This window comes from Nicrophorus vespilloides, unplaced genomic scaffold (genome assembly GCF_001412225.1).
Source record: "Nicrophorus vespilloides isolate i.1.1-1 unplaced genomic scaffold, Nicve_v1.0, whole genome shotgun sequence".
In the NCBI taxonomy this organism is placed as follows: Eukaryota; Metazoa; Arthropoda; class Insecta; order Coleoptera; family Silphidae; genus Nicrophorus; species Nicrophorus vespilloides.
The window spans coordinates 256-17,246 of NW_017096912.1; the positions used below are offsets into that span (position 1 = coordinate 256).

At 29.5% G+C, this 16,991-nt stretch overlaps 1 protein-coding gene and 1 non-coding gene across 2 annotated transcripts in view; both read left to right on the forward strand.

The window, feature by feature from the left end:
- The first annotated feature begins 5,713 nt into the window (after nt 1-5,713).
- On the forward strand, nt 5,714-5,822 carry Trnay-gua. The gene is made up of 2 exons: nt 5,714-5,750; nt 5,787-5,822. It is a non-coding gene; the product is annotated as a tRNA-Tyr (tRNA).
- Nucleotides 5,823-5,926: 104 nt separating this feature from the next.
- The window catches only part of LOC108558450, a 40,624-nt gene continuing 29,559 nt past the window's right edge, over nt 5,927-16,991 (forward strand). Inside the window, exon 1 of the mRNA XM_017915363.1 lies at nt 5,927-6,121. Coding sequence (XP_017770852.1) covers nt 5,978-6,121 — 144 coding nt within the window. The 5' untranslated portion in view covers nt 5,927-5,977. The remainder of the gene's footprint in view (nt 6,122-16,991) is intronic.

Here is a 16,991-nt window from a genome sequence, read left to right on the forward strand (position 1 = left end):
CAAAATAAAATAACATCAATTATTTAGTAATAATGAAATAATTTCCTAATTGTTCTACAGATTATTGAAAAATGTATGAAAATCGCAATGAAATTTATCGATTTACAAACCAAAAGTGAAAATTACGTTTCTAATTATTTATCAAACTATTTATGATATAAAACAAAAAAAATAACATCAATTTTTTAGTAATAATGAAATAATTTCCAATTGTTCTACAGATTATTGAAAACTGTTTGAAAATCGCAATGAAATTTATCGATTTACAAAACAAATGTGAAAATTACGTTTTTAATTATTTATCAAACTATTTATGATATAAAACCAAAAAAATAACATCAATTATTTAGTAATAATGAAATAATTTCCCAATTGTTCTACAGATTATTGAAAACTGTGTGAAAATCGCAATGAAATTTATCGATTTACAAACCTATTTATATTTTACTCATTCATTATTTAATAGTAATAAATTACACTAAGAAATATATAATTAATAAAAAAATAAACTGCTTCAAATTAATATCCCATAAAATTCCTATTTTAAGCTTTTGGTAATATGAAGACACGACAATGAAACCGTAGAAAGAACTTTATAGAATTACTTTGGTTTAACCTATTTTAAACCCTGATAATAATGCTAATCTGATTACTACAACTAAGTCTAATTAAATAAATTTGCTCTAGATATTTAAGACTTAAATTGTTGCTTTTACTTCATAATATCTCAAAAGAATTGAATTTTTACATTACATTTACAATTTTCAAATTACTATTTAAACAAGAATTCTTAATAATAAAACTAACTTAGTTCTTTCAGAAGCTTCAGTTGAATATTTCGTAGTTGTCATTGATGGAAATGCAAAGAAATTCGCATTCATTGAGATATAAAATATTGATAGAAACTACAACTTCTTACATATTTATAAAGAAATTACTGTTACTAAAGAAATACCGTTAAGAAAGAATATAAATAACTGGTTTAGTCTATATTTATACTAATAAGTAAATATAGAAAATTAGTACATTTAATATAAATACGAGTATAAACTACTTTTAATAAACCTTAAAAATTATATGTTTTTGTTTAAAAAACACGAGAAATCTGAGTAATAATTGTAACAAATTATGTGAGACGAAATGTCTCTATAATAATAACAATAACATTTTATATTTAAACATAAACACATACAAAAAAATGTCTTTTGTATTCAAACATAAACACAAACAAAAAAAAGTCTCTTTAATATTCATACAAAACTGTTTGCGTTTTCAATTACACGAACATTATAAAACGTTTGTACACATCTATGAATTCTTTCTATTTTTTTATTCTACGTTGTATTAAATTATAAAACGCACGCACATCCATTATTACTCCATCCGCTATTTTCGGCGATTAATTAATTAATTATAACGAATTAGCGTGAAACCGAACAACACTTTAATTTAATTCAGTTAGATTCCCAGAAGGTTACTTACTTATGATTAAATAAAAAAAAATGAACAAGAAAAAAACTTACACACGATCGGATATTAAAAGTTATTTAATTATTAGTTTTACTGGTTCGTTTCTGTTCTCTGACCTCACCGGTTACGTGATTTACGGAACGATTCTTAAAAGTTGATTTCAATAACGAACAAAGATATGAATTATTTATTTTCATTTAATTGATTTTAAACAGTATTAGTAGTCAATATCAACTTTAGCAGAGTGTGACAAATTATGGTTCGCTTTAATTTTTGTAATGGGTCGCCAAATGACAGCTGTCACCTTATGTCAAAGTGACAGGAACTGGTAAAATACTCTTAGCAATTGGGTTGCTACGCAATTACAAACTAATATGTTGGGTTTACGTAATGGCTAGAAGATTGAGAAACGCTGATGTATACTGTATAATGTATTGAACATCAACAGCTTGAGAAATAATACGGAATAACTCTTAAAAGTTGATTTAAATAATGAATAAAGGAATTAATTATTAATGGGTCGCGAAATGACAGCTGTCAACTTATGTCAAAGTGACAGGAACTGGTGAAATACTCTTAGCAATTGGGTTGCTATACAACTACAAACTAATATGTTGGGTTCACGTAATGGCTAAAAGATTGAGAAACGTTGATATATACTGTATAATGTACGGGAACATCAAAAGTTTGAGAAATAATACGGAATAACTCTTAAAAGTTATTTTCAAAAATTAATAAAGAAATTAATTATTAATTGGTCGCGAAATGACAGCTGTCACTTTATGTCAAAGTGACAGGAACTAGTGAAATACTCTTATAGCAATTGGGTCGCTGTGCAACAACAAACAAATATGTTGGGTCATAAGGCTAAAAGTTTGAGAAACACTGGAACATGCAAACATTGAGAGATAATAAGTATGGCAAGTATTTGATAAACATGTTGCGAGTTATACACGTTTTGACAATACAAATTATTTGACGTATCTGTCAAACCGCAGTTACATAATGTGAAAAATATGTATACTGATTAATCGATTCACATAAAGCATACACAATTAGTTTGTAGAAAAAACAATGAGCGTAGAAAATAAAACGAAATAAAACAAATTAATCGAATGCAAAACATATGTATTTCAATATGATTATTACACCTCAAACTCCCACCGCATTCGTTTATTAATAACCATTTAGCATAATTGTAATTGTATTCTAATAGCGATTGCCAACGTCTTTGTTTTTTTTTCTTCTTCTATTTTTCCAGTCGACGATTTAAAGTCCACTTTCATATATATATTCGCATTAGCATTATTATGCGTACTCTTTTAGTTTTTTTCTTCATTCGTTCTATTGAATAAAAAAAATAAAAATGAATTCTCAAAGACACATACATTCATACACACCTTAGATATCATATGCACATATCATTAGGACAAAAGCAGGATTAATCTCGCTCCGTCCGTCTGTCTACTCTCTGGATTGAAAGCGCTTTTAATACGCCATTATCATAATGCATTTAATAAATGGCATTCTCGTATCTACTTTAATCAATGCTAATGGTATAAATTACTTAATAAAAATTGCTCATTTTTTTTTTATTTATAAATAGATACAAAGCAAATAACATTTTCTTCTATTAACCCTGTAAGAGGCTCTCCTAATTTTTGTTATATATTTATGTATCATGATGCGAATATATTCGTCATGACCATGACGAATATATACGACATGACCACTTAAGGTGATAATATTTATTTGTAAGAAATCGTGTCTATAATATCATGACAATTTATTCGGAAAAATAAAATTGTTTGTAAATTGTAGAAAATTGCAATTAAAAAAAATGAGATTTACGACCGCTTGTTCAACAAATCTGTATAAAATCGTTTCTAATTGTAGCATTCTTACGGCGAGAATAAATCATGGCCTTCCTTTTGCTTGGACGTCAACTTTGTTAAAAAAAAAGAGAATCATCAAAACGATTAGCATTCCTTCTTTTTCCTCCTTGCGAAGGCATTTCCCCCGTTCCATTTCATCTCAGCAAGTGATTAATGTCCTCACATCTCTTTATCTCTGTTACCACAAACAAATTCCGAAAGACGCACATATTAAGCACCATTAGTGGTGTGCACTTAAGATTTTCAAATTCCTAGTAATAATAAGATATATAAAAAATTACTTGAACTAGAAGAATTTGTATATAAATAGTAGAAAAAACGCATTGAAAATATGTTAATTATCATAAAATCTTTGAAATCCTAGTAATAATAATTAAGTAATTAATATTTTTATATATTTGTATAGAAAATAACTGAAATTATCAAATATTGTTAACTTTGATTGAAAACAGTTCCAGATTGTGTGTTTTGAATGGATTTGAAATGGCTTTGATATTGAGATATGTTTTTTTTTTCATAATGTGTATGGAAATTGTAATTAAATATTAAAAAAGCTATGAATGGGTACGCCTGGTTGGAGTCGGCATTCAATTTCCATGTGTAGAGAGGAAAATAGATACGTCTCTCGCAGTGTGTGAATGATTTCTTTCGCGGTTATACATGTAGATTGTTATTACATTTTCGAGCATCATCTCTGCCGTCTTTCATCGGCTCTCACATCGAGCGCTTTAAAAACTCTCAAGACGTAACACGCTCAAGTGAGACGCAGCAATTAGACCAGGAAGGATGTGAAGAATTCGACTTTTTTTTTAAATGAAAGAGATGAAGATTGTGATGATGATGACGTTTCCTGCGCCCACGTATGAGAGACGTCGATGTATTTATGGATGAGCGTAAATAAACAAATATCTCGAATTCATATATTTCCAATTATATTTGTTTCTTTAAAAAAAAATACATAAATTTAGAAGTTGTTGGGTTTGTTTAAAAAGCGGGTATAAATAGAAATGTAATAATCTCATCATGTATTGACGTAGTTATTGCATACGTAGTTTAATTTTAGTTCGAATTAATTAGTAAATTCAAATTAACGCTCGAAAAAGCAGTGATTTTCTCAAAAACAGTAATAGATAGAATAGATCCAAAAAAAATGCATGTGAAAGTTGAAAGTTATTGTGGTAGTTTCATCTATTTGGACAACAATTTGGCTGTAATTCACATTCTAAATTCAAATTAACGATCGAAAAAGCAGTGTCTTCACATTTTAGTGATTGTCTTTATATTTTAGTCATTTTCTCAAAAACTGTAATAGATAGATTAGAAGCAAAACATGAATATGAAAGTTGGATATTAGGGAAATGTAATGTGTGTTCAATTATTGCAGCAGTTTTATCCATTTGGCTGAAATTCGCGTTAGAACTTGAAGAAATGAAAAATTAACATATATAAATGCTTCACGTTTTGATGATTTTCTCGGAAACTATAATAGATAGAATTGATCCAAAAGATTCATATGAAAGATGGATGTTTAGGGAATGTAGAGAGTATTCATACATTACAACGGTTTCAACAATTTAGATGTAATTCACGTTCTAAATTCATATTAACGCTCGAAAAAGCAGTGACTTCATATTTTAGTCATTTTCTCAAAAACTGTAATAGATAGATTAGAAGCAAAACCTGCATATGAAAGTTAGATATTAGGGAAATGCATTGTGTGTTCAATTGTTGCTGCAGTTTTATCCATTTGGCTGTAATTCGCGTTAAAAAATGAAGTAATGAAAAATTAACGTTTGTAAATGCTTCACATTTTGATGATTTTCTCGGAAACTTTAATAGATAGAATTAATCCAAAAGATGCATATGAAAGATGGATGTTTAGGGAATGTAGAGAGTATTCATACATTACTACGGTTTCATCAATTTGGCTGTATTCCACGTTCTAATTAACGATCGAAAAAGCAGTGTCTTCATATTTTAGTCATTTTCTGAAAAACTGTAACAGATAGATTAGAAGCAAAACCTGCATATGAAAGTTGGATATTAGGAAAATGCAATGTGTGTTCAATTATTGCTGCAGTTTTATCCATTTGGCTGAAATTCGCGTTAAAACATGAAGAAATGAAAAATTACCATTTCTAAATGCTTCATTAACATTACTACGGTTTCATCAATCTGGCTGCAATTCACGTTCTAAGTTGAAAGAATGAAAAAATATTGCTCGAAATTTTAGTTATTTTGTCAGAAATTATACAAACACTAGACCTCAAAATTAAATTGCGCTTAGATCTTCTCAAGTACTAAATCCGTCACTGTTGCATGCATCTAGAAAGCAATAAAATACAACACCTTCGATAGCTCAGTTGGTAGAGCGGTGGACTGTAGTTGCGTAACTTGGCTTCGGCCAATTGAAGAATGGACATCCATAGGTCACTGGTTCAAATCCGGTTCGAAGGAAACTTTTTTTTCATTAGCTATTAATTAATTTCATATACTAATTAATATTTACTTAATTAAGATTTATTAATTTCAATGTTGTTTTTTGTTTGTTGCAGGAGAAAATGCAGAACTTCTTTGAAACTTAAATCTCCAAATCTGCGATTCTGCTGACGATGGCATCCGTGACTATTTCCAACCATCATCATGCTATGACCATGAAGACACCTCCATCCAGGGATTCCGTCGGATTTACCAGCACCAAAGGATTGCTCAATGCTCCAGGACAAAATAATTGTTTTCTAAATAGTGCCGTTCAGGTAAGTCTTATGTATTTTAAAAGTTTCATAAACAGTGGTAATCAGGTAAATCTTCTAGATTTTATTAGTTAATGTTAAACGTTTATTATCGTCTTTGAAAATGCTGCAACAATATATTGAAAAAAAAAACTCTTAATACTGAAATTAAGTGAATACTGTTTTGATTATATAATTAATTAAATTAACTATAATTGTATTATATACATAAATACAAAAAAAAAGTGAAAGGAATTAATTGGAGGAAATTTCATTTTGTTTATTGTCGAAATAGAAATCAATTAATACTTAAGAGTGTATAATAAAAAAATCTGTGTAGAAAGTGAAAACGAAATAAAATTTATAACTTCCAGCTTGTTGCAAAATTTATACAGTGGAAGCGAGGGCTTAACGATTTTAATCCGTTCCAAAATATCCGGATTTTTACTCGTATATAAAATGATGTAGCAGGCGCGCAATCCGGGACTTCTCTTCTCATCGCCACTCGTAATGCGAAACGTAGCTCGTTAACCGAAACATTTTTCTTACAATTCATTTTGCTCGTTATGCGAGGATCCACTGTATATAAAAATCAAACTAAAAATTAAAAAAAATATAGATTGTTAAATTCAATTTACAAAAGTTCTGTAGAATTGTTTAACAATTAATGTTTTTTAAGTTGATTTTTATAAATAAATTTTGCTACAAATATGATTCTTACTTAAGATTGAAAATTATGTTGAAGTTTGTTGTAATAAAGTGCAGTTTCGTATTTTATTTTTCTAAAATTTTATAAATCAGAGAAATGGAGGTTCGTGTAAATAACAATGGAAAAGAAAGTAGCGTAGTAAAAGTTTTTCATTCATTCACGAAATTAAAAAATATATATATGAACTGGTTTGCAAACTAGTTTAGTTTATATGAAATCATGTGTTTTGTGTTTTTGTTATTAAAACTTGTTATTTAAAACAACAATAACAATTGTGAATTAGAGCAATTCTCTTGTGGTTCAAATACAAAGAAATGCCAACATTTTCTAAGCTTCAAATAACTTAAATATTAATTAATTAGTTCATTAAATAATATTTGATTTTTACTTTCGTTGTGATCTCTGTTTGTTTGCAAATAGTTTAGTTTACATTGAATCATATATGTTTTTGTTATTAAAACTGGTTATTTAGAACAACAATAGCAATTATGAATTAGAGCAATTCTGTTGTGGTTCAAATACAAAGAAATGCCAAAGTTTTCTAAGCTTCAACAACTTAAATAATATTTCAATATTTGATTTTTAGTTTCTTTTTGATCTCTATTTGTTTGCAAACTAATTTAGTTTACATGAAATCATATGTGTTTTCTGTTTATGTTATTAAAACTTGTTATTTAAAACAACAATAACAATTGTGAATTTGAGCAATTTTCTTGTGGTTCAAGTAAAAGAAATGCCAAAGTTTTCTAAGCTTCAACAACTTAAATATTAATTCAATATTTGATTTTTAGTTTATTTTTGATCTCTATTTGTTTGCAAACTAGTTTAGTTTACATGAAATCATATGCGTTTTGTGTTTTTGTTATTAAAACTAGTTATTTAGAACAATAATAACAATTGTGAATTAGAGCAATTCTGTTATGGTTCAAATACAAAGAAATGCCAAAGTTTTCTAAGTTTCAAATATTAATTAATTAATTAAATAATAATTCAATATATAATTGTATTCTCTATTTATTTTTTAATAATGACATTTTTCTTATAACCAATTTGTAACAAAACTTTATCCAGAAAACTTAACTTAACAACTTAAATATTAATTCAATATTTGATTTTTAGTTTATTTTTGATCTCTATTTGTTTGCAAACTAGATTAGTTTACATGAAATCATATGCGTTTTGTGTTTTTGTTATTGAAACTAGTTATTTAGAACAATAATAACAATTGTGAATTAGAGCAATTCTGTTATGGTTCAAATACAAAGAAATGCCAAAGTTTTTTAAGTTTCAAATATTAATTAATTAATTAAATAATAATTCAATATATAATTGTATTCTCTATTTATTTTTTAATAATGACATTTTTCTTATAACCAATTTGTAACAAAACTTTGTCCAGAAAAAAAAACAAATTAGGGTCAAACATAATTTAAATATATTAGAATATTCTTAAAATACTTGAAGAAAATAACTAAAATCTTAATCTTTCACTAGTTTAATGAACTTCACTCATTAAGCAAAGAATGAATCACAGCGTGTTTTGCAATTATTGGGTATTAAGAGAAGAAAATACGGAAGTTTGTGATTGCTGTAGCTCGTGCAACTATGTAAATGAATGCATATTATGTGATTATCGCAGCCGAAGAAGAAAAAAAAACACAGTGCAAAAATAATTCGTCACATTTGCGCTCGTCATGAATTATGTATTTTTGCATCGGCTCGCAAAATTCCCATTGCGAAACCAAAAAAAAAACGCGCAAGTCATCATCATCATCTGCTTGCTCCATATTTTCCATTTCCATCCGCGCCTCCTTCTATTTTTGAAAAACCGCACTTCATCTGCTCTTGATTTGTACGCTCGTTGAAGTAAAATTAGTTTGCACACAGCGAAACGATAACAACGCGTATTTATTTATTTATTTAGATATAATCTTATTTAATTATTTAAAGATTTTAATGCTTTCTAAACAGTTAATATTGTTTATTTTCATATTAACTTGCGTAATTATTGTAATTTGCAGTTCTAAACTTGTGGATTGAAAGAAAATAAAGATTTTGAAAACGCAAGGTTGCTGTTTGAGACGAGTTATCCTTGGTGGAGAAGAGACATTGGCGGGAAAAACGAGGATCCCGATGTACTCGACCCTGTGCATACGTAGTATAGTAGTAGTAGTAAATAGTTGCTGTAGTTTTGCCGCCAAGACGAACTTGGAACTGGTTGTGGTCGTGCGAAGGCCAGACGATCGGAGCTAAAGTAAAGCGCGCACGCTTTCCTTTCCCAAACGCATCAATCCAATATTATATAACACAAAACTTTTGCCTTAATCATAGATCATCATCATTACCCTATCTCATCTTCTGATAGGACAATGCTTTCTCACGTTTTGAGAGAGCTCTGTCTTTTTTTTTAAATGTTGTCTAGACTTAACGCGTATTTGCTTCGATTAATTACCGCGACAGAAATATAAATGCAAATACGTATGGTTGATGTGTAAATGGGAAAAGAAAAGAAGTTCGTGGTTCGGATTAGATGGAAATGGTAGATTATTGTTCTGCATCCTATTTATTTTTTTCTACGCTCGAGCTTCGTTCTCACGGGGAAAGACTTCATAGTGAGATGATCGTGGTATAAATTAAAAACTAATTAGCCATGCTCAATGTTTTCTGTTGTATAGTTGTTATTTTTTCTCTATCTCAGATTAGTCTTTAACTCGTAATGAGAGCATTAACAATTATTTAATTAAACTGATTATTATGAAACCGTGTAGAACTAGGATTAGACTTAATTACATTAAATGACAGATTTACCAAAAAAAGTATTATTATTATTCAAAATCTTATTAAACTTGTTTGAATTTTATTAATTTATTCTCATATTATCCATTTTTTATTCTATCTACTAAACTTAATACATATTTCAACCTTTACTGAAATGTTGACCAAACTCTGGAAATCCATTGAAAACTTCAGTATTTGCAAACATTTCCTTCTATTTTTTGAAAAAGAAAACAGGAAAAACTCAAAAGTTATCAAATCTATGAAATATGTTGCAAGTTCTTCATTTTTACAGAAAAATGTTTCTCAAGTTACTCATTTCCAATTTGATTAGATCTAAATTATATAATAACTATTGAAAACTATTGAAAACTTAATACATATTTCAATCTTTTCTGAAATGTTGATCAAACTCTGGAAATCCATTGAAAACTTCAGTATTTGCAAACTTTTCCTTCTATTTTTTTAAAAAGAAAACAGGAAAATCTCAAAAGTTATCAAATCTATGAAATATGTTGCAAGTTCTTCATTTTTACAGAAAAATGTTAATACATATTTCAACCTTTACTGAAATGTTGATCAAACTCTGGAAATCCATTGAAAACTTCAGTATTTGCAAACATTTCCTTCTATTTTTTTAAAAGACAACAGGAAAACTCAAAAGCTATAAAAACATGTTATAAATTCTTCATTTTTACGAAAAATGTTACATCAGGTGATGAAAATGTATTTTTTTGCATATTATTTCTATTTATTCAAAATTTTATTAAACTTTTTTGAATTTTATTAATTTTTTCTCAAAGTATCCATTTCCAATTGGATTAAATCTAAATTATTTAATAACTATTGAAAATTTTACTAACCTTAATAAATATTTCAACCTTTATTGAAATGTTGATCAAACTCTGGAAATATCCATTGAAAACTTCAGTATTTGCAAACATTTCCTTCCATTTTTTAAAAAGAGAACAGAAAAAACTCAAATGCTATCAAATCTTTGAAACATGTTACAAATTCTTCATTTTTACAAAAAATGTTTCATCAGCTGATGAAAATGTATTTTCTTTCTAATTATTCAAAGTCTTACTAAACTTTTTAGAATTTTATTAATTTATTCCCAAATTACCCATTTTCAATTTGATTAGATCGAAATTAGTTAACAATTATTGAAAATTTTACTAAACTTGGTCAATCTCTGAAAATATCCATTGAATACTTCAGTATTTGCAAATATTTCCTTCTATTTTTTAAAAAGACAACAGGAAAAACGAATAAGCTATCAAAACCAAGAAATGTGTTACAAGTTCTTCATTTTTACTTATAAGTATCAAACTTACCGACTTTTCTTTCATAATATTATACTTTTAGGTTTAGACATGTCTATTCAACATGGATGAAATTCTTTCTTTTAGAAGAAATCTTGTAACAAAACTAGATCATGTTGCATTTTTCAAGTATTTCTTCACGTTATTCTCATTAGAGAAATATGACTTGAAGTTATTTAACAATTTCAAAATAATCGTTTAAATTCACATTTGGAATTGAATTTTTAGAAATCTTTGTCTAGTTTAAGTTTAATCAAATCATTTGTAACACAATTGTATTCATCGGTATACGTGGATATAAGGAAACAGCGTTCTGCCAAAGAGACAAGAGAGATTTCTCTTTTTTTAGATATATTCAAATATTTCCTTCCACGGTCCGTGTGTATATAAAATATGTAAATTTGGAATTGATGATCCGATGGAGAGAGGCCAAGGAGAGCTAAGAATAATAAAGAAGGAGATGTGGTGTGTGTGTGTACGAGTGCGAGTGTTGCAAACATACACAGAACTTCTGGTAAAGTAGCTGCAGAGTTGAATAACCGGTGAAGTCTTCAACTCCTCTCTGAAAACGCACGCACGGGCTTAGCCCGAAGGCCTAAATCAGTGACTTCTAATACCGATAACAGTTATTACCAAGATTACCATCAATTGCTAAATACTGCATTTTAATAAATTATCCTTATTTACAGGATAAAATGTATATAAATTCATTTGGTACCTTCATAACATTATAAAATGTTGGTAAAAGAAACGCATTCTTACCTTCTTCGCATATTAAAATGTGTACACAATTTGCGGCAAAGGAAAATAAAGCAAGAATCCGTTTGTCGTTAGATATTATATATTTTTTTTTATGAAATATGTAGGCAGGATGAGGACGAGGAAGAGATAGTAATGAAATAAAATTACATTTTGCACGAGAAACACGTGCCCATATAAACGATCTAGTTAGCAATTCATGACTTGTAAACGCCAACAGATTTATCTTCGGATTGATGGGCTCGACCTCAGAGCTCCATCGTGGATACATTTCTTTCTACGCTGCGCAATTAAATTCTCGTTGCTTCTCTCTCCTCGAATCTATTCCTCTTTTTTTTCCTTCCTTTTCATCTCCATCTATATAATAAATACTATGCTTTGCCCCAGAGGCAAAACGAAAATGTATATAGAATAATAACAACAACATGCAACGAGAATTTATGATTTATTGCTTTTTATCCGAAAGAAATCTCTCAAGGATAAATTTCAACATAGACATAGGTTTTATAAGATTATTATAAATCATTGTTAAGACTATAAATTTGATGTATTTTCTATGGTAAATACATGTTAATGAAATCATTGTTTTTTTTTAGTTTGTTTTCGACAGAATTTTTGATATTAATGAGGTAAAGAAATGCGAAAATGGAGCGAAATAACGAAATATCACCAAGAGATGACTAATTTGATTGTACGTTAGTGTTTCCGGCGGTAAATAACAATGGGAACCGAAAAATTTCAACACGTTCAATTGGTGTATTGTGCCGTATCTGCGAACATTTCTTAATTAGTTATTAATTACATTCTAACATTTCTTTTCAAGAAATCGAAAAATTATCTAGTAAAGTTTCATTGTTAGCATTAAATATTTACCAAGACTTTAACAATAGCTTAATTATTATTTTGTTAATGATGGAAAAAAGAAATAATTTCTAAAATTTATCCTTAAACTCTATCGAAATTATAGAAAAAAACTACTGTTTCTACAGTTTCAAAAACGAAGTAAAACAACATGGAATCTATTTTCTATTAGTGATTGGAAGTGAATCTTAGTGAAAATTTTGTTATGTAATACGAGGAGTCTAACAAAAGTTCGCTAAGTAGGCTTTAATTCATTTGTTTCTAAAAAAAGCAAAAGTTTTTTATAAATTTGCTAAAATCTAACGATATTTCATGTTATATTTGAAGAAGATCGGTAAGATTGGTTAGGAGAAAATGCAAGAAAACTCAAGCCTATGCAAATTTTCCAGGAATGCCAAAATTCATATAGAGTGAATGCTTCAATCCTTATGACTATTTCCAAGTGGTTTCAAAGATTTCAGTCTGGACATTTTTCTGTGAAGGACGAACCTACTAAGGGTTTCCCGAAATCTTTGATTGAAGATAGAAATGTAGCCCTGGTGAAGGTAAAAATTGACGAAGATCGAAGAATGATACAGGAAATGATAGTTGATATAAAAATATATAAGAATGAGAGAAATTATTGAGGAAATTATAGAAACTAAGCTGATTGTAGCATTGAAAAAAGAATATAAACAAAGTGGAATGTATTTTCTTCGCAGTGATGGGAAATCTTGGTGGAAATTCGAGAAAGTATAAGCTGAAAAGTGAACAAAATAACGGCAAAGAGAAATCATTTAAAATAATTCAGATAATGACGAAGATAAAAGAATAATAGAACAGTTATAAGACAAACTAATGATGAATTCTAATAACCAATTTACTTCAAATAATTATGATTAGTTTTGGTTATAATTAAATAAAAAAATGATCTAAATTGTTTGATTTAAATTCCAAAAACTAATTAGAGCGATTGAAAAATAAGAAAATTAGAGAAAAATCTATAGTTTATTAACAGAAACAAATTGATTAAGATGGGATTAATTGATGAAAAAAAAACTGTTATGTAATTAAAGTCGTGTGCTCCGAAAAGCTATTGAAAAAGAAACTAGTAATAACAAGAGCACGGATGGAAATTTATGTAAGCGATCCACATCGAGTTTGTCCATGTAAAATTAATTACTGATAATTATAGCTTAGGCGCGGCCCGCAAGCCGAAAGAATCTTGCTCTTGTCCTCCGATGTTGTTGTTGTTGCTGCTCTTGTTGATTTCACGTCGGCTTCAATTTTCCAATTACACCCGATCGAGCCGCTAGAATGTGGATTACTTACTCGAGCAAAATGAAAAAGAAAAAACAAATAAGAGGTTTCTTCTCTCAGTTTTTTTGTTGATTCGGTGTATTTGCTGCGCCAAGTCCATCGGACATTCGATCTCCTTCGGTGATTAGTGTTTGCATGTTGGGATTTAATGGGAATCGAATGAACTTCTTTTATACAGAAGCAGCAGTAATTTGAATAGAATATAATAATAATGTAATAATATCGTTATAATGTGAGTATCGGAAGGAGAAGATGATGATGAAGAAGAAGCACTTCTTCGCGGTTCTTCTTCTTCTTCTTTATGAAGAGGTGGATGGATGGAGGATGATGGTGTGTGTGGGAAAGTGCGACGGCGCGTATCACTCCCATTTTTCCATGTGAACCGCTCTATGAGAACTTCCCCTTATTGTGTCTGAATAAATAAAACTAATAAATGGAACAATCATGATCGTGTCTTCTCCACACTTTACACACACACATATATATACACTCTTAACCATCCTCAACCTGTAATTACAACTGGCACATCGTAAATCTAACGCGGTGATTGTTTTTTATTCCTACTCGTATTCACTTCTCGCGTCAAATTGATTTTTAGGTGTCATCCGTTCGACACTTGCATTCTTCTCGAATGAATGCTTATGACGTGTTGAGAAGGCATTTCCAGACATAATATCCATAAAACGTGAATTGTAAACACGTTTTTTTCGTTTTCTTAAAAGAATCGAGAGTTTTTAAGTTGTCCTGTAAGAAGCGAGCGAAGTAGGTCTACCTACGGAAGTACTTGTTTCCATATGCAATGAAATACATCAGATTCAAAGCAAGATAAGCTAAAGTACAATGTAATTACAACGGTGCAGTACTTTAACCTAATTTAAAACAATTATTGATCCATTTATATTGTGCAGAATTTCTTATAAAATGGTGATCACAGCAATATCTCGCATAGTGCGGGTGATTGCAAATGGTCTGAAGTTATATAAGAAATATCAAAATTTTTAGAATTTAATTTTCAATTTTTCGGTAATGAGATGAACAATAATTTTTACATTAATTAGATTAACAACTAATTATTTTTTTATATTTTATTGTGAATTGCATTTGAAGTTATCGTACAACCGTATTGTTTCATTTAATTAAGATAAAAAACGTTGGTAAAACAATGCATTAATTAACGCTTCGGATTTCCATAAAACGTTTCGATTTAATTTACGTGCTCGTGTAAATTACTCATCCATCGGAAAAGCAGGTGGATGGAAAAAACACCGTTCACGTTCTTTTTTCTTCATCATTTCCTCCTTGTCTGAAAATGAACGCTCCACGATCCATCCATTGTTTCCGAATGCTCAAGTGACTTCAACCTGATGTTAGTTTACACTTAGTATTTAAGCGTTTTCACGGTTTGAAGATCACCTAAAGAATTGATTTTTTACCAGTCTTGAGTATTTCTTTTAAATACACTTTTACTTTACATTTGCATAGTCACAATTACATTTATTATTTGTCAAAATATGAACTTTATTCTAAATCAGCGTATCTCAATCTATGAGTCAAATTTTGACAGCTGTCATTTTTCGAACCATTACGCAGAATGACAGCTGTCACCTTATGTCAATTTGAAACTTATTGATATATTTTAATCCTTTTTAAACCAAATGTTTGTTGAACTTTGATTTCACGAACGATCCATCCATTGTTTCCGAATGCTCAAGTGACTCCAACCTGGTGTTAGTTTACACTTAGTAAATAAGCGTTTTCACGGTTTGAAGATCACCTAAAGAATTGATTTTTTACCAGTCTTTTAAATAATCTTTTACATCACATTTATTTAGTCGCAATTACATTTACTATTTGTCAAAATATTGACTTTATTCTAAATCAACGTATCTCAATCTATGAGTCAAATTTTGACAGCTGTCATTTTTCGAACCATTACGCAGAATGACAGCTGTCACCTTATGTAAATTTGAAACGCATTGATATATTTTAATTCTTTTTAAACCAAATGTTTGTTGAACTTTGATTTCACGAACGATCCATCCATTGTTTCCGAATGCTCAAGTGACTCCAACCTGGTGTTAGTTTACACTTAGTAAATAAGCGTTTTCACGGTTTGAAGATCACCTAAAGAATTGATTTTTTACCAGTCTTTTAAATAATCTTTTACATCACATTTATTTAGTCGCAATTACATTTACTATTTGTCAAAATATTGACTTTATTACATTCTAATTCAGCGTATCTCAATCTATGAGTCAAATTTTGACAGCTGTCATTTTTAGAATCTCAATCTATCTATGAGTCAAATTTTGATAGCTGTCACTTTGCGTAATGCTTCTAAAAATGACAGCTGTCACCTTATGTCAATTTGAAACTCATTGATATATTTAAATCCTTTTTAAAGCAAATGTTTGTTGAACTTTGATTTCAATGCTGAAAACTTTTCGTACTTCATGAAGTTTATTGAAGTAAACAGAAAAATAGTAACAATAAATATTATGAATATGACTGGTAGGCCAAGCCCCGAGTCGTTTAACTTGTTGTTATCCGTGCATGAGTCGAGAGAAGATGAAGAAAAAAAAGAGTAATTTTGCTTCAGCACTAAAACCTCGGAACGAACGCTCTAAAACTGTCAAATAAAAAGCCCGAGCGAAAGGAGCGAACGCCCCAACAAACGTCGTCCTGCTCTCTTCTTTTTGTTTTATTAAGTAACCGTTCCATATGAAATATTGACCCATAACTCGCATCCATGCAAAACGCAAAGTAAAGTTTAAGTAGCAATATAAGTTATGTTTCTAGCAACTCATTTGAATAATCTCCAATTGATATTAAGAAGACGTTATGGCATTTGCATTTTGAAAACTCTGCAAAAACGAACAAATAAACAAACAAACAAAAAATAGAGCAAAACGCGAATCGGATTGCGAATACAAACTGCGGCTGCTGGCTTTGTTTAGACTCGGCAAAAGACAGAAGAAAACTGGTTCGGTTTTTATTTCTTCTTTACCGTCACAGCGAATGCCCGGAATGCGGTTGATATTGGTCGCTTTATTTATGTTTTGTTGCGTGATTTAAGTCTTATGATTTATGGGACGACGCGAATGGAATACAGAATCCTGCTGGACGAAGGTTCTCTCGTCCCAAATGGACTAACTTCACTTTACTT